At 28.8% G+C, this 18391-nt stretch overlaps 4 protein-coding genes across 4 annotated transcripts; 3 read left to right on the top strand and 1 right to left on the bottom strand.

The window, feature by feature from the left end:
* The first annotated feature begins 1547 nt into the window (after positions 1–1547).
* LOC129912026 (uncharacterized) lies at positions 1548–8741 on the top strand. The gene is made up of 2 exons (XM_055990107.1): positions 1548–1942; positions 7651–8741. Exons 1-2 carry the CDS (start codon positions 1723–1725, stop codon positions 7914–7916), a joined length of 486 nt encoding a protein of 161 aa, XP_055846082.1. The 5' UTR covers positions 1548–1722; the 3' UTR covers positions 7917–8741.
* A 4474-nt stretch (positions 8742–13215) lies between these two features.
* LOC129910377 (uncharacterized) lies at positions 13216–13776 on the bottom strand. The gene is made up of 2 exons (XM_055987732.1): positions 13627–13776; positions 13216–13525 (listed from the first exon to the last, which is right to left on the bottom strand). The coding sequence occupies exons 1-2, from the start codon at positions 13712–13714 to the stop codon at positions 13266–13268; spliced, it is 348 nt and encodes a 115-aa protein (XP_055843707.1). The 5' UTR covers positions 13715–13776; the 3' UTR covers positions 13216–13265.
* A 371-nt stretch (positions 13777–14147) lies between these two features.
* On the top strand, positions 14148–14670 carry LOC129910376 (uncharacterized). The gene is made up of 2 exons (XM_055987731.1): positions 14148–14288; positions 14343–14670. Exons 1-2 carry the CDS (start codon positions 14189–14191, stop codon positions 14609–14611), a joined length of 369 nt encoding a protein of 122 aa, XP_055843706.1. The 5' UTR covers positions 14148–14188; the 3' UTR covers positions 14612–14670.
* A 2293-nt stretch (positions 14671–16963) lies between these two features.
* On the top strand, positions 16964–17482 carry LOC129911697 (uncharacterized). The gene is made up of 2 exons (XM_055989567.1): positions 16964–17133; positions 17203–17482. The coding sequence occupies exons 1-2, from the start codon at positions 17022–17024 to the stop codon at positions 17466–17468; spliced, it is 378 nt and encodes a 125-aa protein (XP_055845542.1). The 5' UTR covers positions 16964–17021; the 3' UTR covers positions 17469–17482.
* The last annotated feature ends 909 nt before the right edge of the window (positions 17483–18391 follow it).

Genomic DNA, 18391 nt, shown 5'->3' with positions numbered 1-18391 from the left:
TCAACTGGCTTTTTTATCATAAATTAAAACGAAAATTCGAAATTTTGGACTTAGGCTAGTTTTGCATTAAGTTGACAATATAACAACAAAGTTTCAAAAATAAATCATTAATCCGTTTTCAAAAATTGATTTTTCAAAAAAAAAAAGAAAACCTTAATCCAAAATTAATTTTTTTTTTGAATTTTTTTAAATTTTAACTCTCAAAAGTATTTTGAACAAAAATTTCGTAAGAAACAAAGAAAACGGTTCTATGACAGGTACCGTCATTAAGGGTTCAAAAGGTATTTTTTTGATACCGGAGTATTGATGATTCTAGGAAAAATGTTCGTAGATAATTCCTTAAGATGTGGTCCACTGTGGCGTATGCGTAACTTATGTAATTGTATAAAAAAAGTTAAAATGTTAAAATTTTTTCTTTAAAACAGTTATTTAAAGCATTTGATTTCTATAAAAATTGGATCGATAAATAAATAGATTGTATTCAAATAAAACTTTAAAATATGTTGTCTTTTGGGTGAGCAATCAATCATATGATAATGAAACTGGCTTAGGAATCAAAGAGTGTACTTTGTTATAAAACCATGAAATTTGAATGATTGAAAGTGCTCAATATACAGATAGTTTTGAACAATTGGGCCAATTTGAATTCCATCCGGGAGGGTAAATACAAGATTTCTTTTGTGTTGCACAGATTTTGTTGTTTTTCAAATTACATCAAATGAAACAAAAAAATTTCTTTCCCAAAGTAAATTCCAAATCTTTCAAATCATTGTTTACTATTATGAACACCGCCAAAGCAAGGGACCTTAAAAAAACTGCAATCAGACCCCACCTCTTTGTACATTGTTTTTAATATTGTTTAAACTTTATGTCCTCAATTAATACTTGTAATTAAATTTAATTGTTTTTTTCCAAAAATTAGTTATATCTTTTTTAATAAGCAGGTGGCTATTTTTCAACATTAACTAACCTAATGATTTTTTTTACTTTCTTTTCGAAAAAAAAAAGAAAATAAACAAAAATTCCACATCCATGGCGTGTCTCGCTCACCTTATCTCATATACCTACAATAAACTCAACAAAAGTCAGTCCCCTTATCTCAAAATCATATAATGTCAGTTGCCGAAATTAAACTCAAAAATTCACAAAAACATCTTAAAGACATTAATGGTTTATTGATTGATTAGAGATATATTTTTGACCAAAAAAACCCATTTAAAATATTTCAGTGCAGAGATCAGCAAAAAAAAATCTGGACTATGGCTTTATAATCATCACAAAAAATAACTGTGGTCACCATATAATTGATATAAAAATATATGTAGGTAAACTAAACCAACCTATACACAATATTCTAGAAAAGCTTTTCGAATATAATCATTTTCGAATAAAAAAAAAAATAAAAAAAAAAAAACAAAAACAAATAAAATTACTGTATTCGAAATCTTATCTTCATTTTTATGAGGTGCAAAAAGAGCTTATATATTTTTTTTTGTTTCGCAAAACTATTTATTATATCAAAAAACGAATGCACGATATCTTTCAGTAAATTTAAAGGCCAAGTGGTTCGTAAATAGCCAAATACTGGACACTTGTGAAGGGAGTTACTATTAGCCTGTCGTACAATACAGAACACCATATCGTTCAGATATTTTGGCGTAAAATTTAATAATTTTACTCGAGAGCGTTTTTATTTCGTTCGAAAGGAAATACAGCAAAGAAATGGCGCGTTTATTATTGACTAATGTTGCAATTGCCGGTATTTTATGGATCGGTGTAATACTTTCAGTTAATTGCATTGAATTGGAATACACGGATATTACAGTTATTGGAAAAAATAATTCTTATCAGACATTGAATCCGCAAGCAACTTTTGATCTATTTGATAAAATTCGTCATGTCAAGGGGAATATTATATTTTCGAAAGGAAAAAGGATAACTGGTAAGTTTGTTGTGTGTTTGTTTACCATAAACTCTTTAAATGAAAAGCATATTAAATACTGACGTATTGTTGTTTTAAGTGGTTTTGTAAAATTTGGGATGTGTAATGGGTCGGTTCTTAATTCTGAAGATACAAACTGGCACTCTATCAACAGTAGCGATCTCTCTTTTTCTGTGCGTTACGGTTAGTGTTACTATATTTAGTATTATACAGTTTGGTGCCGCATTTTTTATGTTTTCAACCTACCGATTGGGAGTTATTTACCACTGAAAGGGCTTTTTAAACTATTCAACTCATGGGCAACTCAAATGGCTTTGAATCGATCGAAACTAGTTAAATTGACAGTAAAATTAGAAATTTCAAGCAATTCTTTTTACGGATGATGCGAACGAATTAGAAAACTTTTGTAAATGTGATTTTTCGTGTGTTTTGATCAATTCCTTAACATGATTTCTTATCTTTCTTATTTCATAGATGAAAGTGCACATTGCATTCAATTGTGAAACAAAATAATTGACCAAAAACAAAAGTGTTTATCGTTTCTTATTGAAGAATCCCACGATCACATCACTGACTGAATCACACGTATATGAATTTGTTATTGCTTTAAAGAGGCTAGTTAACATTGGCTAAGCGTGTTGAGTTTTTTTTTAGTTCAGTTTTAGGTCAATAGTATGCAAGTTCCTGATGCAAAAAATTACATAACGAAATAATAATTAAAAAAAAATTAGTTTCGCAATTCGTATTTCGAATAGCGTAATTTATCAGTAACGCAGTAACTGATCACTTAAATACTTTATAAGAATAACATTAATACAATTGTCGACAATAGCTACTTTTTAAATGCGGTAACTCAGCGATAACGCAGCAAACACCCGTACCTCTTTAAATTACTTAGTTTAGCTATGATTTCCCCTAACGGCCTTACCAATGGCTAGCACGTATTACGACAGCTCGAACTAGACGATGTTCATTACAAATTAAGCTACCGTAATTATAAGTTCTTTTCACATGGTAACGCAGGATAATTAAGATTTTTTCCTTGAAAAAAATTCTCCCATACAAAATTCTCTCCAAAATTAAGCCGAACAATTTATTTAAGAATTTTAAACAAGCTGTGAGCAGCTTCGGCTAAAATTATACTTAGTGAAAAAAAACGGAGAAAATACATTTTACGTAAAGATTAAATAATGTTGTAAGGATTTGATGCATACATACTTTTAGTTTCCGAAATTAATTAATTTTAACACTTAAAAACGAACTGCGGTAGGTTTACTGACTGCCTTCTATCATAACTTATTTTCCATAAAATATTGAAATGAATTTTTTACTTTCATACTTTTTCCCTATCTATCATCTATTTCTTTGATATGATAAAGGCATGAAATTTACATCGTTGGTAGTAATAAATATAGGAGTTATTTTGAGATATTGAGCCACCTTGTATTCCATCTGGAATGGTATAACAAGAGTTTTTCAGTGTTGCACTAGCTTTGTTGCATATCATAGCATAGGTATTGAAACAATTTTATCCATCTGTCGGCACACGGGTGCGAATTTGGTAGGACAAAAATAAAAAAAATTACGATTTTTCAAAAAAGTGGTCACAAAAAAGTCTCTTTATAAGGGTGAAAATATTTTTTTTCGGAATTGTGAATGCAATATTCGAATTCCTCGGAATATTCTACATCAATTTCATACTTGATTCTCTATAAAATATTGTGACCGAAAAAAGTTCCAGCGACATGAAAAAGTATAAACCAAATTCGCACCCGTGTGCCTATCACGTCACAAAAAAGAGGTGTGCCTACAGAAAGTTATTAATATGATGTAATGATATAAATTAATACCAAAATGTGTCGTGTCGACCATCATGTAAAACGTTATTAGACTCTTTCTGAATAGTCTTTTTCTTAAAGAGCAAGAGTCAGAATATTAGGATTATTCTTTGAAAATAAATCGATTTAAAAAATAGAGTTGAGGAAAAACTTCAAGAATAAATAATAAAATGCAAAGGAGGTCAGGTTAGTTTTTGTGTTGTACCCCTGAATTACCGTCTTAATAGCTATAGTCTGTATGATTTTTGATCGGTTGTTTAATAGGTAGTAATTTAGGATTTTTGAATTATTTGAATCAAAAAGTGATATTTTCTTGATAACCTTTATTCCAGGATTTTTTACTTGCGATATAGGAACTATATATCAAGTTATGCATTCGTACAAAAAAAAAAAGTTGAGATAACATTTTTCCATGACATTACGATGATAGAAAATGCCAAAAAAGTGGGTCCCGGAAGTCCGTCTGTCTGTCTGTCAGTCTGTCTGTCTATCTGTATGGACCGATTAATGTCAAACTTGGTATGTTTCGTTGTTTGGCGACTCCCTAGAGGTTTTAGAATTAATTTTTTTGGACCAAAAATAACGGTACTTGTCATATACCGATTTTAGTAAAATTAAAATATCTCGAAAACGGCTCCAACGATTTTGTTTAAAAAATTCAAATGTTAGTTTTAAGCTAAGGTCTATCTTTCAATGAAAATTTTTTTTTTGAAAATCATTATTAACGGTACCTGCCATAGAACCGTTTTTTTTTTTCAAATATGATTATCTCCAAAACTGCTTATTCGATTTCAACGAAACTTTTTGTGAAGAAGAATTTATGTAATTTAAATATAAACCAAAAATAAAATTTCCAAAATAATAATATTTCGATTTTTAAAAAAATTTTAAAATTTTTTTTTGAAAAATCAAATTTTCGAAAACGGGATATTGAATTTTTTTTGAAATTTAATTTTTAGATGTTGATTAGAGATTTCTACAAAATGGCATACCAATTTTATTTTAAAACTTTTTTTCCAAAAAATTATTTATAAAAAATTAGTTTTTTTTTAAAACCGCTCTAACGATTTTGAAATTTTTTTTCTAAAAATGCATGTTAATATATCAATCAAAACTGCATACTTGTTTTGGAGGGCAATTTAATTTTAGATTTAATTTTATTTTATTTTTTAAACGAATTTTATTTTTTTTCCAAATTTCTATATAAAAAGTCTTAAAAATTTAAGCAACTTTAACTCTAAGAGCTAGTTCGTGCGACCCATTCGTCCATTTTATTAATAAAATGACTTCGGATCTATTCTGCTTGAAATTAAGTAAAATTAAAATCTGAATATTCCATTTTGACGTTATTTTTTTTTTAAAGATTCGAATTACTCGAATGGTTGATGGTGCTTGTTATCTAGCTCGTGTATAAATAAAATGCACGACTGGGTAGCACGAACTTGCTCTTAGAGTTAAAGTTGCTTAAATTTTTAAGACTTTTTATATAGAAATTTGAAAAAAAAAAAAATAAAATTCGTTTTAAAAAAAAAATTAAATAAAATCTGAAATTAAATTGCCCTCCAAAACAAGTATGCAGTTTTGATTTTTATGTTAACATGCATTTTTAGAAAAAAAATTTTCAAAATCGTTAGAGCCGTTTTTTTTTAAACTAATTTTTTATAAATAATTTTTTGGAAAAAAAGTTTTAAAATAAAATTGGTATGCCATTTTGTAGAAATCACTAATCAACATCTAAAAACTAAAGTCAAAAAAATTCATTGTCCCGTTTTCCAAAATTTGATTTTTCAAAAAAAAATTTTCAAAATTTTTTTAAAAATCCAAAAATCATTTTTTTGGAAATTTTATTTTTGGTTTGTATTTAAATTACATAAATGCTTCTTCACAAAAAGTTTCTTTGAAATCGAACAAGCACTTTCGAAGATAATCGGATTTGAAAAAAAAACGGTTCTATGGCAGGTACCGTTAATAATGGTTTTCAAAAAAAATTTTTTTCATTGAAAGATAGACCTTAGCTTAAAACTAACACTTGAATTTTTTAAACAAAATCGTTGGAGCCGTTTTTGAGATATTTCAATTTTACTAAAATCGTTATATGACAAGTACCGTTATTTTTGGTCCAAAAAAATTAATTCCAAAAACCCCTCTGGAGAGTCGCCAAATAACGAAACATACCAAGTTTGACATTAATCGGTCCATCCGTTTAGGCTGTAGCTCCTTATAAAGACAGACAGACAGACAGACAGACAGACAGACTGACAGACAGACAGACAGACGGACTTCCGGGACCCACTTTTTTGGCATTGTCTACCATCGTAATGTCATGGAAAAATGTTATCTCAACTTTTTTTTTTTGTACGAATGCATAACTTGATATATAGTACCTATATCGCAAGTAAAAATATGCTCGGACTAGTGAAATAGTAGGCGGTTAAAAAACTGTCGCCAATTGGTCTGGTGTGAACTTCCTAAGTATGATCGGTACAATAATAATGTTGTATATCATATTCAGACAATTCTTATAAAATGGGTTAAAAAATGGAAAAGGAAAGTGAAAAGTAGACAAAACGTAATACACCAAAAGCCTTTGTTAAACATCTGCAAAACGTGGTAAATAACAAGGTTTTAATATAATGTTACCTTGCATAAAAGTTACTAAACTATACTACTACTATAATACTAATAGGTATATTTTTTGAAAATTGAACTCTATAAATAGGTTAAAAAAGGGCTTAAAAACGGATTTTGATTTTTGAGATTTGTTTGAGTAAACTTGAAAAAAAAAGAACATCAATAAAAAAAAAAATTCAATTGAAAATCTGGTATTATTTTCCACACTTAATAACTTTCTGTTGAGTGTATTTTGTTTGAATACAATTGTGTTTTATTTAACTGATACACATTATTACTTACATTTTTTTTTTGTTAACATATGTACTTGAGAAGCTTCACAATCTTAATTAGAATCTGATTGTAATAGCTGATAATAAATCGATGACAAAAAAGGAGAGTTTTGTCATTTGCCGACAAAAACACGGACTCTGGTGACTCAACTATGGGGGCCAAACCGATGTTCTTTGGAAATCGAAGCACGCTTATAATTTGATTTCTGGGAATCAGATTTTTAAGATAAAAGTTTTTAATTTTAATCAATGAAGTGGTTCACGATTCTATAATTTTGGGCCTAAATCTTGATACCAACAAATCTAAAACAAATTTACTAGTAATTTCAAAAAAATTAAACAAAATTATTTAAAATTGCTCCTAGTTAAGTTTTTAATTTTTTTTTGTGAATTAAAAATATAATTTGTCTGAAAAATTAAACGAATTTATTTTGAATTTAAAGATATCTATGAGAATTCATATAGATAAGATTTATACAAGTCTATTTTTAGTAATATGACGTTGGTTCTATGTCTAATTGTCCACTCAAGATATTATGTCCAATTGCAGAAAAGGTTTTTGGTTGATAAGGAAGATAGTGTTTATTTAATCAAAAATACATTTACCATTATTTCATTTTATGAAAAAATGTATGCACTTATTTTTTAAGATAGCAAAAAAAAAAAGAAGAAAGAGTTATCTCTTTAGTCAAAAGGTCATTTCCGTTTTGATTGAAAGGAATTTATATATTTTTGTTAACTGTTTCTAACCGTTTGTAACTGTTATTAAAAAAAAGTTAATTCCCTATTATGTGACTAGCCTTTATTGATTTTAGACAAAACTTGTTCGGTTATTTAAAAAAGAAGGATATAAGAAAACTTCATAAAATATTCGTCCTGAACTAAAAAAAAATTGTACTAGAATTTTAATAAAATACCAATAAAATATTTAAACTTATTTTCTTATGTTTTTTACTTTTCTCTTTAGGTGATCAATTAATTTTAAACCACTTGGATTCAGAACAATTCAGCAAACCAGAAGACATTGAAGTTTTTCTTCGCTATCCCTCGGGCAGTGATGGTAAAATTATCACATTAGTTGAAGTTCTAGCCGATCCCGATACAACCAGTAAAGATGCAAATACTGGATTTATTAAAGGAACAGGAGGCATTAATAATAAAACATTTGAATTATTAGTTCAATGTAAATACACAGCAAATTTTGCATATGAAATATTTATCTATGGATATTAAACAAAAAAAGAAGGAGAAAAAAAAAAAAAACAAGGATAAAGAAAACCAAAAAGTATTGATTGACATTATTATCAAATTTCTTCAAATGTTCATTATGCAAAAAAAAAAAAAAAGAAATCATGTTTGCAAACGGAAATTCATATGAAATTCATTAAAAGAAATCAAATCTGTGATTGTTTACATTTTATTGTAGCCTTAAAAAGTTTATAAGTTTAATATATTTATTGAAAAGAAAAAAAAAAAAGAAAGAAAAAACAAAAATACATAATATACATGAGTTAAAATTAGAAGATTTCATCAAAATTATGTGTTTAAATCTATTTGATATTTAATTTTAGGTTTTTGTTTTTTGTTTTTAATGAACAAGGCCTTTTTTTTGGTGATTTACTTTTGAAGAGAAAAAACAGTCCTTTTCAATTTTTACATTAAGTTTTCACTTAAAGCAGAAATCGATTTTATATTTTCCGTAAAAATGGGGTCAAAAGCTGAAAATATTGTTGAATTTAAAAAAGTAGTTAAAAAAACCCTTTTTTAAACTTATAAAATTTAGACTTTAGACTAATTGAAGTCTTGGGGAATTCATAGAGTCATACCAAGCCTTCTGGAAAAGGTATCTTCTTTTTGACCACCTGTGACTTTTGGCATACCTAATCATACAAGTACCCCAAAATCCTATCTAAATGAGCCATTCCACACATTGATTGAAATATTATACCTATGTTCAAATCAAATTGGCTAACTCAAGAAGCTAAATTTTTTTATATTTTAATTGAATAAAATTGCGTTTCTTATTTCTTTTATTTTGTTTGACCATCAGTTATCTTATCGGCTTTGTTTTTGTTTTTTTAAGTTTTTATTTTTTGATAACAAATTTTTGCTCAAAAGGTAAGTATGTTATTTTGTCTAGATGGCGCATTTTGAAATTGTAATCTTGACATTGCATTTGAAATTTTTTACGAATATTACAAATAAAAGAGAATAGGTGAGAAATATTTCTAATTGTATGATAACATATTTTTTTGTTGTTAGTGATTTATGAATCAAAATGATATCTTAAAAATCGACAACAGTGTAGAGAGAACATCGAAATTCTTTAATATTTATGATATGTTGGTTGGTATTTCAGTTTATTATTGTTTTTGGAAAAGCTAAAACGATAAGATACACGTATACTTTGTTTTGTAGTTCATGGTCAATACACATACATATGCAAAAAAATGCTGGATAAATATTGAAGGTTTTGTTTATCTAAAATCCCCATTTCTGATATGAAATTTAGGATCTAAGTTTAGGCAAAGCAGTATCTAGAAGAAAGTGGAGTTTCGTTTTGAAGCTATATCATTTTTCACAGCTAACTACACCCTGACTCGGCAGCAAAATTGCGAAATCTTTATCAACCATAAACTAGATTAGCAGTTTTAAACAATAGAATCAAATTTAAGTATCTTAAAATCCCATGCTTTTGTTAAGCAAAATTAAATTATAAAAAAGTTTAATCATTAATTAATTCTGTGTGAATATGTTGATTAATATACATATCTGATTTCATAAGATGCATATATGCATAAGCCTTAGAAAGTAGAAGAGAATTTTCAACCAGAGCTTTCTATTTAAAGATGGGTCTTTATGGCGTATACGTAACATTATGCTCTATACGAAAAATTAAAAAAAATTAATATTATAAAATGTCTGTGGTAGAAAAATCTTTGAGCACTGATGACAACTGTGCAAAGTGTATTATTTATATGCCTATAACTGTACTAGGTACAATCAGACATGACATAACGAAGCAGTGGCGTACGTTGAGTCGTGGGGGCCCCGCCCCGGGGCAAGACTAAATTTTGCCCCTTTTTTTTTAGAATCGAAATTAACGGTACTTGTCATATAACCAAACTGAAAGATGTTGTTTTTTTTTTTCAAAACCAGCTTTATTTTGATTTAAAATGTATTGCGGCAAGAAAAGTCCTTTATACTGGATCCTCCAAGTTAATTAGTTTTTGTAATGTATCTAGTTTTAAATTTCGTTTTCCTTGGTCGTTACACAAATTGCCGAGACCCTAAATCACCATAAAGAACCAATTTTCTCTCATCAATCCAGAGAATATTCAAAAGAATAAAGAGGGTTTAATATTAAGTTTTAGGGATACTTCTGCTACTATGGACTTGGCCTTATATCTTGTATCAAAAGTATAATTATACAGCTCTGGCACCTGAATACTTTGCAAAACATTATGCTGCTATTACTCCGACACCAAGTGAAGCTTAAATGGGTCTTCCAACAGGATAATAACCCAAAAAACACTAGCAGAGCAGCCAGGCAATGGTTTCAAGATACTAAGATTGAGGTCATTAAGTGACCTGCTCAGTCTTTCAGACCTCTATCCCTTCTATAAACTTTGGGGGGATATAAAAGGAGATGTGTCTTAAGCCAAAGCTTAAAATAACGGGAGCTATGAACCGTTGTTGAGCAGGTTTGGTGATCTATAGCACCTCAAAGATCTCATGGACTTTACGACTTCATGGAAGGTCGTTGCTAAGCGGTAGTTAAAAATAACGGTCATGGGAGCGAATACTACATTTTCTCTAATAAAATACCGTTTAATTGAACTTTTTTCGCCCTTGTTTTATTTAAATTTAATAGAAAAAGAAAATCACTGCTATTATTTTGCTCGCTTTAATTTAGGCCTTATTTCGTTTTTGGATTATTTCTTAGCTTAATAGAAATAAATTTAATTCCATTTTTACTAAAATTTAAATTTTAATGAAACTTAAGGAGTTTTACTTAAAAAATTTTCCAAAATCAAAGCTCTTTTAATGTTTAATGCTTTATTTCAAATATTTTTCAAATCGCTGCGATTTTTTTGCTCGCCACTGTATATGAAACCAAATCGTATACTTGCGTTTTGTGGTCAAAATATTTTCTTTTTATTTTTTGTAATTTCCAAGAACAATTAGTTATTATTTTGGATTTTAAATTAAATAAATTGCACGACTGGGGTCGCACGTACTTGCTCTTATGCTTAAAGTAACTATAATGTTAAAGCTTTTTATTCAAGAAATTTAAAATTTGATATTTTGAAGGAATTTCATAAGTAGTATAAAAAAATTAAATCTGTTTTTATAATTAATTAAACTCCATTTTAAATTATCTTAAAAAAAAAAATATGCCATTTTATTTCTTGTATAAAAAGGTATTTTTAGAAAAAAAATTTCGAAAATTGTAGGAGCCGTTTTTTAAAAAAATAATTTTTTATGTATAAAAATTTTTTAACATTTTTCAAAAAAAAAGTTGGTATGCCATTTTGAAGAAATAATTAATTTACACATAAAAACTAAATTTCAAAATTTTTCATTGATCCGTTTTCAAAAAATTGATTTTTCAAAAAAAAATTTTGAAATATTTTTTAAAAATCCAAAAATGCGTTTTTGGAAAATTTTCTAAATTCTTAATATTATCTTTACTTACACACGTTTGTATAAAAATTTTCATTTAAATCAGGTTAATGTTGTACAAGATATTCAGAAACGAAAAAAACCGTTCTATGACAGGTACCATTAATAACGGTACAAAAAATATTTTTTTTATTTTAAAAGTTGGCTCTTATGTGTAGTACTACACACAAAAATTTAAATCAAAATCGTTAGAGCCGTTTTTGAAAAAAATTAACTTTTCTATTTCCGTTATATGGCAAGTACCGTTAGTTTTGGTCATAAAAAAAAAATTTCAATTTCCCCTCTAGGGAATCACCAAAAACTGCTAACTACCAAGTTTGAAGAAAATCACTTCACTCGTTTAGGCTGCAGCTCCAGATAGAGACAGACACACAGACAGACAGACAGACAGACAGACAGACAGACAGACAGACAGACAGACAGACAGACAGACAGACAGACAGACAGACAGACAGACAGACAGACAGACAGACAGACAGACAGACAGACAGACAGACAGACAGACAGACAGACAGACAGAATTGCCGAACCCACTTTTTTGGCATTCTCCATCATCGTAATGTCATGTAAAATTGTTATCTCGAGTTCGATTTTTTTTACGAATCCTAAACTTGCCCTATAGTACCTATATCGCAAGTAAAAAAAGAATAATGCCTGAGTCATAGACAAAAACACGACTTTTATTAAACTTGGGTTACTGTGGCGAATGAGTAACTTTTTTTATATAGAAAACTCGAACAGTCAGTAAAAAAATATTTTGTTGACCAATTAATATGAAAAATTGACGAGTAACTTTTGAAAACAGGGCATTTTTTTTTTGAAATTTTAGGTTATTGATTTTCAAAATTTTCTTGTACTCACCGTTTAAAAATCACAATGACATTTTGTTTAGCGGTGAGGTAAAAAATTTTAACTTTAAAGGGTATTTCAAAAAAAATAGTTTAAAAAAAAGATGGAAAAACCATCACAAAATGATTTTGAAAATTTTCACTTTTGGGTAATTCTACGCAAATTGACCACTTTTAGGCATAAAATTAAAATAAACGTATAAGAAACTAAATAATGGTATTAAATAATAATTTCATATAATTTTAATTTATTTTCTTTACCTTAATCTAAAAATTTAAGAAAATAAAGAGTTTTCGAGTAAATGATTGGAAAAATTAACACTCTAAAAGTTTTTAAAGCAAACATTATTTTAAAATTATTTTTTTTTATTTTAAAAATCATTTTTATCAAAAATTAAAAAAAAAAATTCTCAAAAAAATATCGAGTCAATCTCAGATTCTAACAGTAATAAATAACACTGGTTAACAAAATTAAATTTTTTTTTTGTTGCCGAAACAAAAATATACTATTCTGAAGGTTTTCGGTGCGCTGAACTTGATTCCGAAGTCAAAAAAAAATTAATCAGCTCCCGTTTTCGAAATATTACCGTTAGAAAATGCAGTACTTAGAACCTTATTCTTTTATATGATGAAAATTGTTTGAGCATATTTAGTAACAGTTTTTATAAGAACAGCTTTTTAAATTTTTTTTTCAAATATATGCTTACTGGAAAAGTAATAAGATTTTCTTTCATATTAAATACGATATCTACGACTTTTCATTCAAAAATCTACAATATCGTTTCTTAAAGTCACCGAAGACAGACTGAATCGATTTTCTAACGTCACACCCGTTACATCTAATCCTAAGATTTTGTGACGTTAAAAGACAGGTTAACAAATTGTCCATTTAAAAAAAATCTTTCAAATAAAAAAATCACTACTTGGTTATCCTTAATATTTTTACCTTACTTACCATTTTCTCTCTCTCATAACAAAATACAAATAAATGCTTGCAGTATTATTAGCAATCAAATTTTATTTCTCAATTAAACATTTTTTGTTTTTCTTACTTTCCATAAATTGCAACATTATAAGTAACTTTATGAGCACCATTTGTAACAATCTTTAAATTAACATTCTTTTGTCCAACTCCACCACTTTGAATAGAAAACTGTGAGTTTCCTGCATCAAGGACTGTGTTAGCTGAAATTTGAGTAATAACTGCGTTATTAGTTTTGTCCTCCTGTGGGAATGGCACTTCCATTGTGATTGCTCTAGCAAAATCAATTACTTGGTTGCCTTTTCCAGCCCAAATTAATTTATCGCCTATTAAATGAATAGATTAATAATTAATTAATATTTGATTGCTCCTGCAGCAAATAATAATTTGATTAGTTAAAACCGAAATTCTCATCAAATGACCTTACCAGCTTGCCTTTTACCAACATTGAAATTTTGAGGTCCAACAGCAAGGACTGAAAGGACCAAACAGAAAAGAGTTACAATACGAAGCATGTTAATGATTTGTGTCAAACTATGATACTAATTAAAAGCAATTAATTTAGTTTGCTTTTATATAGCTAATCGGATTGTTGGTTTATCTGCTTTAGAGAACATTTTCCAGATAAAAAAAGTTCTCAAACTCAAGTGTTTTTCATCAAAATGAAGATGTATGTATAGTCAAGTGCAACATTTAATTGAGTTATGTCTCGAGTTTATTTACTCATTCCACGTGTCGTTCATCGTCTAATTTAATAAAAATAATAAAAGAAAGAACAATAAAACATATGCACGGAAGAAATTTAAAATTTCTTTGTTTACAAAGATGAAGTCGCTTTTCAAATTTCAAGTTGGTTTAAGGGCTTTTAAAAGTTCTTGATTGTTTCGAAAAAAAAAAAAAAACAAATATTTGTATTGAATTTACCCTTGAAGATGAAAAGAGTATAAAAGGAATTACAATTGTTAGCAGATTTTCAAAATTATAACAACATGTTTCGTTTAGTGTTTCTAGTTTGTATTGCTGCTCTAGCTGCAGCAAAACCTCATGCTGAACCAGCTGAGTTTACAGTCTATAGCAGTCGAGTTCCTGGTAAGAAAGAAATTTTTATATCTCAAAATTTGCGTTAACTTAATTGTATTAAAGGTGATCAACTTATTTTCGAATCATCACATGGAAGACAAAATGTAAATTTCTTCGGAAAGGCTACTTTCGAAATTGACTATCCACAAAATGGATCTCGTTCTCCCTACATCATTACACATATTGAAGTTTTAGCATTGAGAGAAACTACTGGATTGATGCAAACCGATTTGTATGGCGGAATTGGAACAGATTTTATGAGACTTAAACTTATTGCAAATAGTGTCCTTGATGGAAGTTATAAAGTTACTGTTTATGGTAAAAAGAAGTGAAAAACTTAAATAAATGTTCTGATGTATTTGAAATAAAATTGAAAATTTTACTAAATAAATCATGCGGTTTCCTTAAATAGCAGATTTTTGAAGGATTTGTTTAATGTTTTAAAAATGGGATTGAAAAGTTTTCAAGATCAAATCAGTAACTTCCGGGAGAGGGTCGTTTTGTTTCCTATAGTAACAAATTTAAGAATTTGGATTTTTCTTTGTATGCATACAGGAGCCTTAAGGGTTGAAAATTCTAGATAGATTTGCGCCAATTTCCACTTGTAAAATTCAATCATTGACTCATTTTATAATTTGTGGATCGAAAATATAAGGAACACGAAAAACTGCATTTTACATTTCCTTAGTCCCTAAAAACTCAGACCCCAACATAACTTTACGTCCGAGTGGAAGAAGCGTTAAAAATTAGGTGCACAGTGCCCATCTAAACCACCCCGATTGCTCATGAATTTAGAAATGTATGTAAATTGCATTTTTTGAGATAAGGCTTGGTTCATAGAAAAAGTATTCCTGTTTTTCTGGTCTAAAATCGACTGGAATGTTATGAGTCCTAGCATGTTAATTTACGTATTTTGTTTGATTTTTGCGACGTTTGTGAATTTTTAAGTAACAAGCTAATTAATTAAAGATATATTGAGCATTCGACGGTTCTTAGGAATTAAAGGGTAATGATTCAGTAGGATAGAATCCTTCATGACTAATAACTAAGAACTTGTATTTTGCAAAAATTGTACTTGGTCAAAATTTTGTTTTCAAAGGGAATTTCCAATTTTAAGAAAATGTACAAGAACGAGTTATTTTAAAATCATTAATTGAAAAGTCGAGATATTTGAGTTGTAGAAGTATCACCTAGTATCTCTAAATTTATTAAACACACAAATATTTCGACTTTCCCATGAATGTTTTAAGGTGCAAACCCATATAGAATCCGACGCGTGTGTTATTTCGTTGTTTTTAACTGACATGTCGATAAAATAAATAAATAAAATTCCAGCGCCTGAAAAGAGCTGAAAACTTTCTCTTCATGTGCAGAAATATAGAATGCTTCAATTGGAGCCCTCAACATCACCCACTTCAATATTTGGAGGGAGCTCTTGGTTTGCGTCCCCTTATGTATTTTTATCCTTTTTTCGCAGAAAAAAAAAAACGGTTTTGAACTTCTCATAAAATATTGTTTGCGACTATCCCGTTTGCTGTTTCTAAGTTATTCTAGATTTAGTCCAAAAATCTGGAAAACCTCTCCAATCGTTTGATTTCGTTTTTTTTTTCGCTCTTTCGGTTGCCAGCCGAGCAATAGAATAGAAGGCAATCAATAGTAGAGATGGCACTCAAACAAGTGACAAAGATCTATTCACTCAATTTTTTTGTTGTTGTGCTAATTATTCAATTATTTTAATATTGATAGTTGGTTTTGGAATAAACGAAACTGAAAAAGGTGACTTTTTGAAAGTTTAATTTAAGAAAGGATGTAATTCTAGCAGTAACTCAACAGCAACAGCAGTGAGGTCAATAAAAAGCCATGATCTGACTTTTTTGTTAAATGAATAAAAATTTGGTAACCATTAAAATTTTGACGATTAAGAGAGTTCAAAAATACTAGAAACAGTTTTGGGTTAGTTACAGATCTCGGTGGAACTACAGACTCATAACAAAATTTGATGATTTTAAATCCTGCGAAATTAATATTTTGAATTCGATTGGAAAATTCGATCGAATGATTTATTTTCGAGTTATAACTGCAACAAGTTTTCAAAAATTAGTTTCGAGAAAATTGTACTTAAAGTGTATGTTAATGATGAAGTATTCTAGATGAGTATTCCAAATTTGAGTATGTTATTTAAAAAAAATATAGATAGATATCACAAGTTTTTAGATTTTTGAAAATTTCATACTCGAAGATCTTGCTTCCCATGCCATCATTGTTTTTTTTTTATTTTTTGTTATTGGTTGGTTTGTTGAAAAAAAAAAAAAATGAAATTAAAAGTAAAAATGTCCATTCAAAAAGTTTTGTAGAGACCTCTTTTATTTGAGGGTGTAACACTTTAAAACGAGCACAACTGATCAAACAATCTAACGTTGGTCATTGATGAAAAGTCTCAAGCTGTTCTCCCTCAAGTACATACATATTTATGTAGGTACATATATCAATTAAAATAGCTCTTCACAACTTAGAGAATTATAAAAACCGTTTAATCTTTAGTAGACTTACTCTAGTCTCTATACAATGTGAATAGTTATTTGACCAAGTGTTTAATTAATTAAAGATGTTTGAGAACATTTTTTTTCTCATCGGCCCTATAGTATCTTTAGTGTAATTTAAACATAAGCTCGACCAGTTTTCTTTTAAATACAGGGATCATTTTCTTGAAAGACACATTCTAATTGTAGAAGTTACATCAAAATGAAGCAAATTACCTTAATATCTACTTTGGCAGTTTTCGCGTTCGCTGTATTACAACAATCCGAAGCGAAGTTTTATAAGGACTACGTGAGTATCAACAGTCGCATTCCTGGTAAGCTAATCAAACAGCATCAAATTATATTGAATTAAAAAGAAAATTAAATTTGTACAATTTTTACAGGTGATGAAGAGATTTTCCATTCAAAAGCTGCTCAAAACATTGATTTCTTTGCCAAGGTTACCATAGAATGCAGATTTCCTCAAGATCTACCTCATTCCAACTACGTGTTGAGTCATATGCTTGTGACAGGACAAGATGATACTGGTCACATTAGCTCTAGATTTGATCAAGGCGGTCCTGGTGCAGATTTCATGAGAATGAAGATCTTTTTCAATTCAATTAAAAATGGTAACTTTGATTTGTATGTTTATGGGAAGAAGAAATAAATATTAAAAAAATGCTAATGGCTTTAACTTGATCATATAAAAAATTGTTATTGTTTTTTTTTTTTTGTTGTGTTAATGCAAATTTAATTTTTTGATAATCTTCTTTTCCTAGAAAAAATAATACAAAATTATAATTTAACCTTTAAGGTCCATTTTCTTCACACGGAGTTGAACAAAACTTGAGAATTTTTATATTAAAAATTATCAAGTTATGTTCAACTCCGAGTGAAGAAAATGGACCTAAGTGTTCTAAAAATAAATCATAACATTTCAAATAATTAGGTATCAGGTTTTTGTTAGAAACAAACGAAATGCTTGTTCTTAGAAACAATTGTAACAATGTATTTAGATCAAATTGTTTTTTTCCCATAACAATGTTTGCTGTACATAATTTTTTCTTGGAACTAACATTACAATCAATAGTTTTCATTGTTTTCGTTCATATCAAAGTGCATTGATATTTACAAGCAATGATGAAATATTGAATTATAAGAAAAAGATTCAATGATCAATGATCATGCGATTCCAATTTCTTTTTACTAAGTTGGTTTAAAAAGGGGATTTTAATTAGAGCTCTTGATACCCGGATACCCGAGTACTCGCCCGAGTACCCGGGTACCCGAGTTTTCGGGTATTACTCGAGTACCCGGGTACCCGGGTAGTTCGGGTACCCGGGTACCCGGTTGTTTAGTTACCCGAATACCCGGGTACCCGGGTACTCGGGTATCAAAGAAAAAAAAAGGTTTTGTTAGGAAAATTGTTAATACTGAGCATTTTAAACGGTAAATAACACACCATAGGTATAAGATTGAAGGCAAAAATTAAACTCAAAACAGTTCTCCAGTCAAAGCGAAGAATCGTCGTCAAAAAGAGTTTTAAATTGGTTTACTAGCAAAAATCAAAAGACGCAACATCCGCATGGT

This window comes from Episyrphus balteatus, chromosome 2, assembly GCF_945859705.1.
Source record: "Episyrphus balteatus chromosome 2, idEpiBalt1.1, whole genome shotgun sequence".
Lineage (NCBI taxonomy): Eukaryota > Metazoa > Arthropoda > Insecta > Diptera > Syrphidae > Episyrphus > Episyrphus balteatus.
Note: the sequence above shows the minus strand (reverse complement) of the source record. Positions and strands in the feature narration are given on the sequence as shown.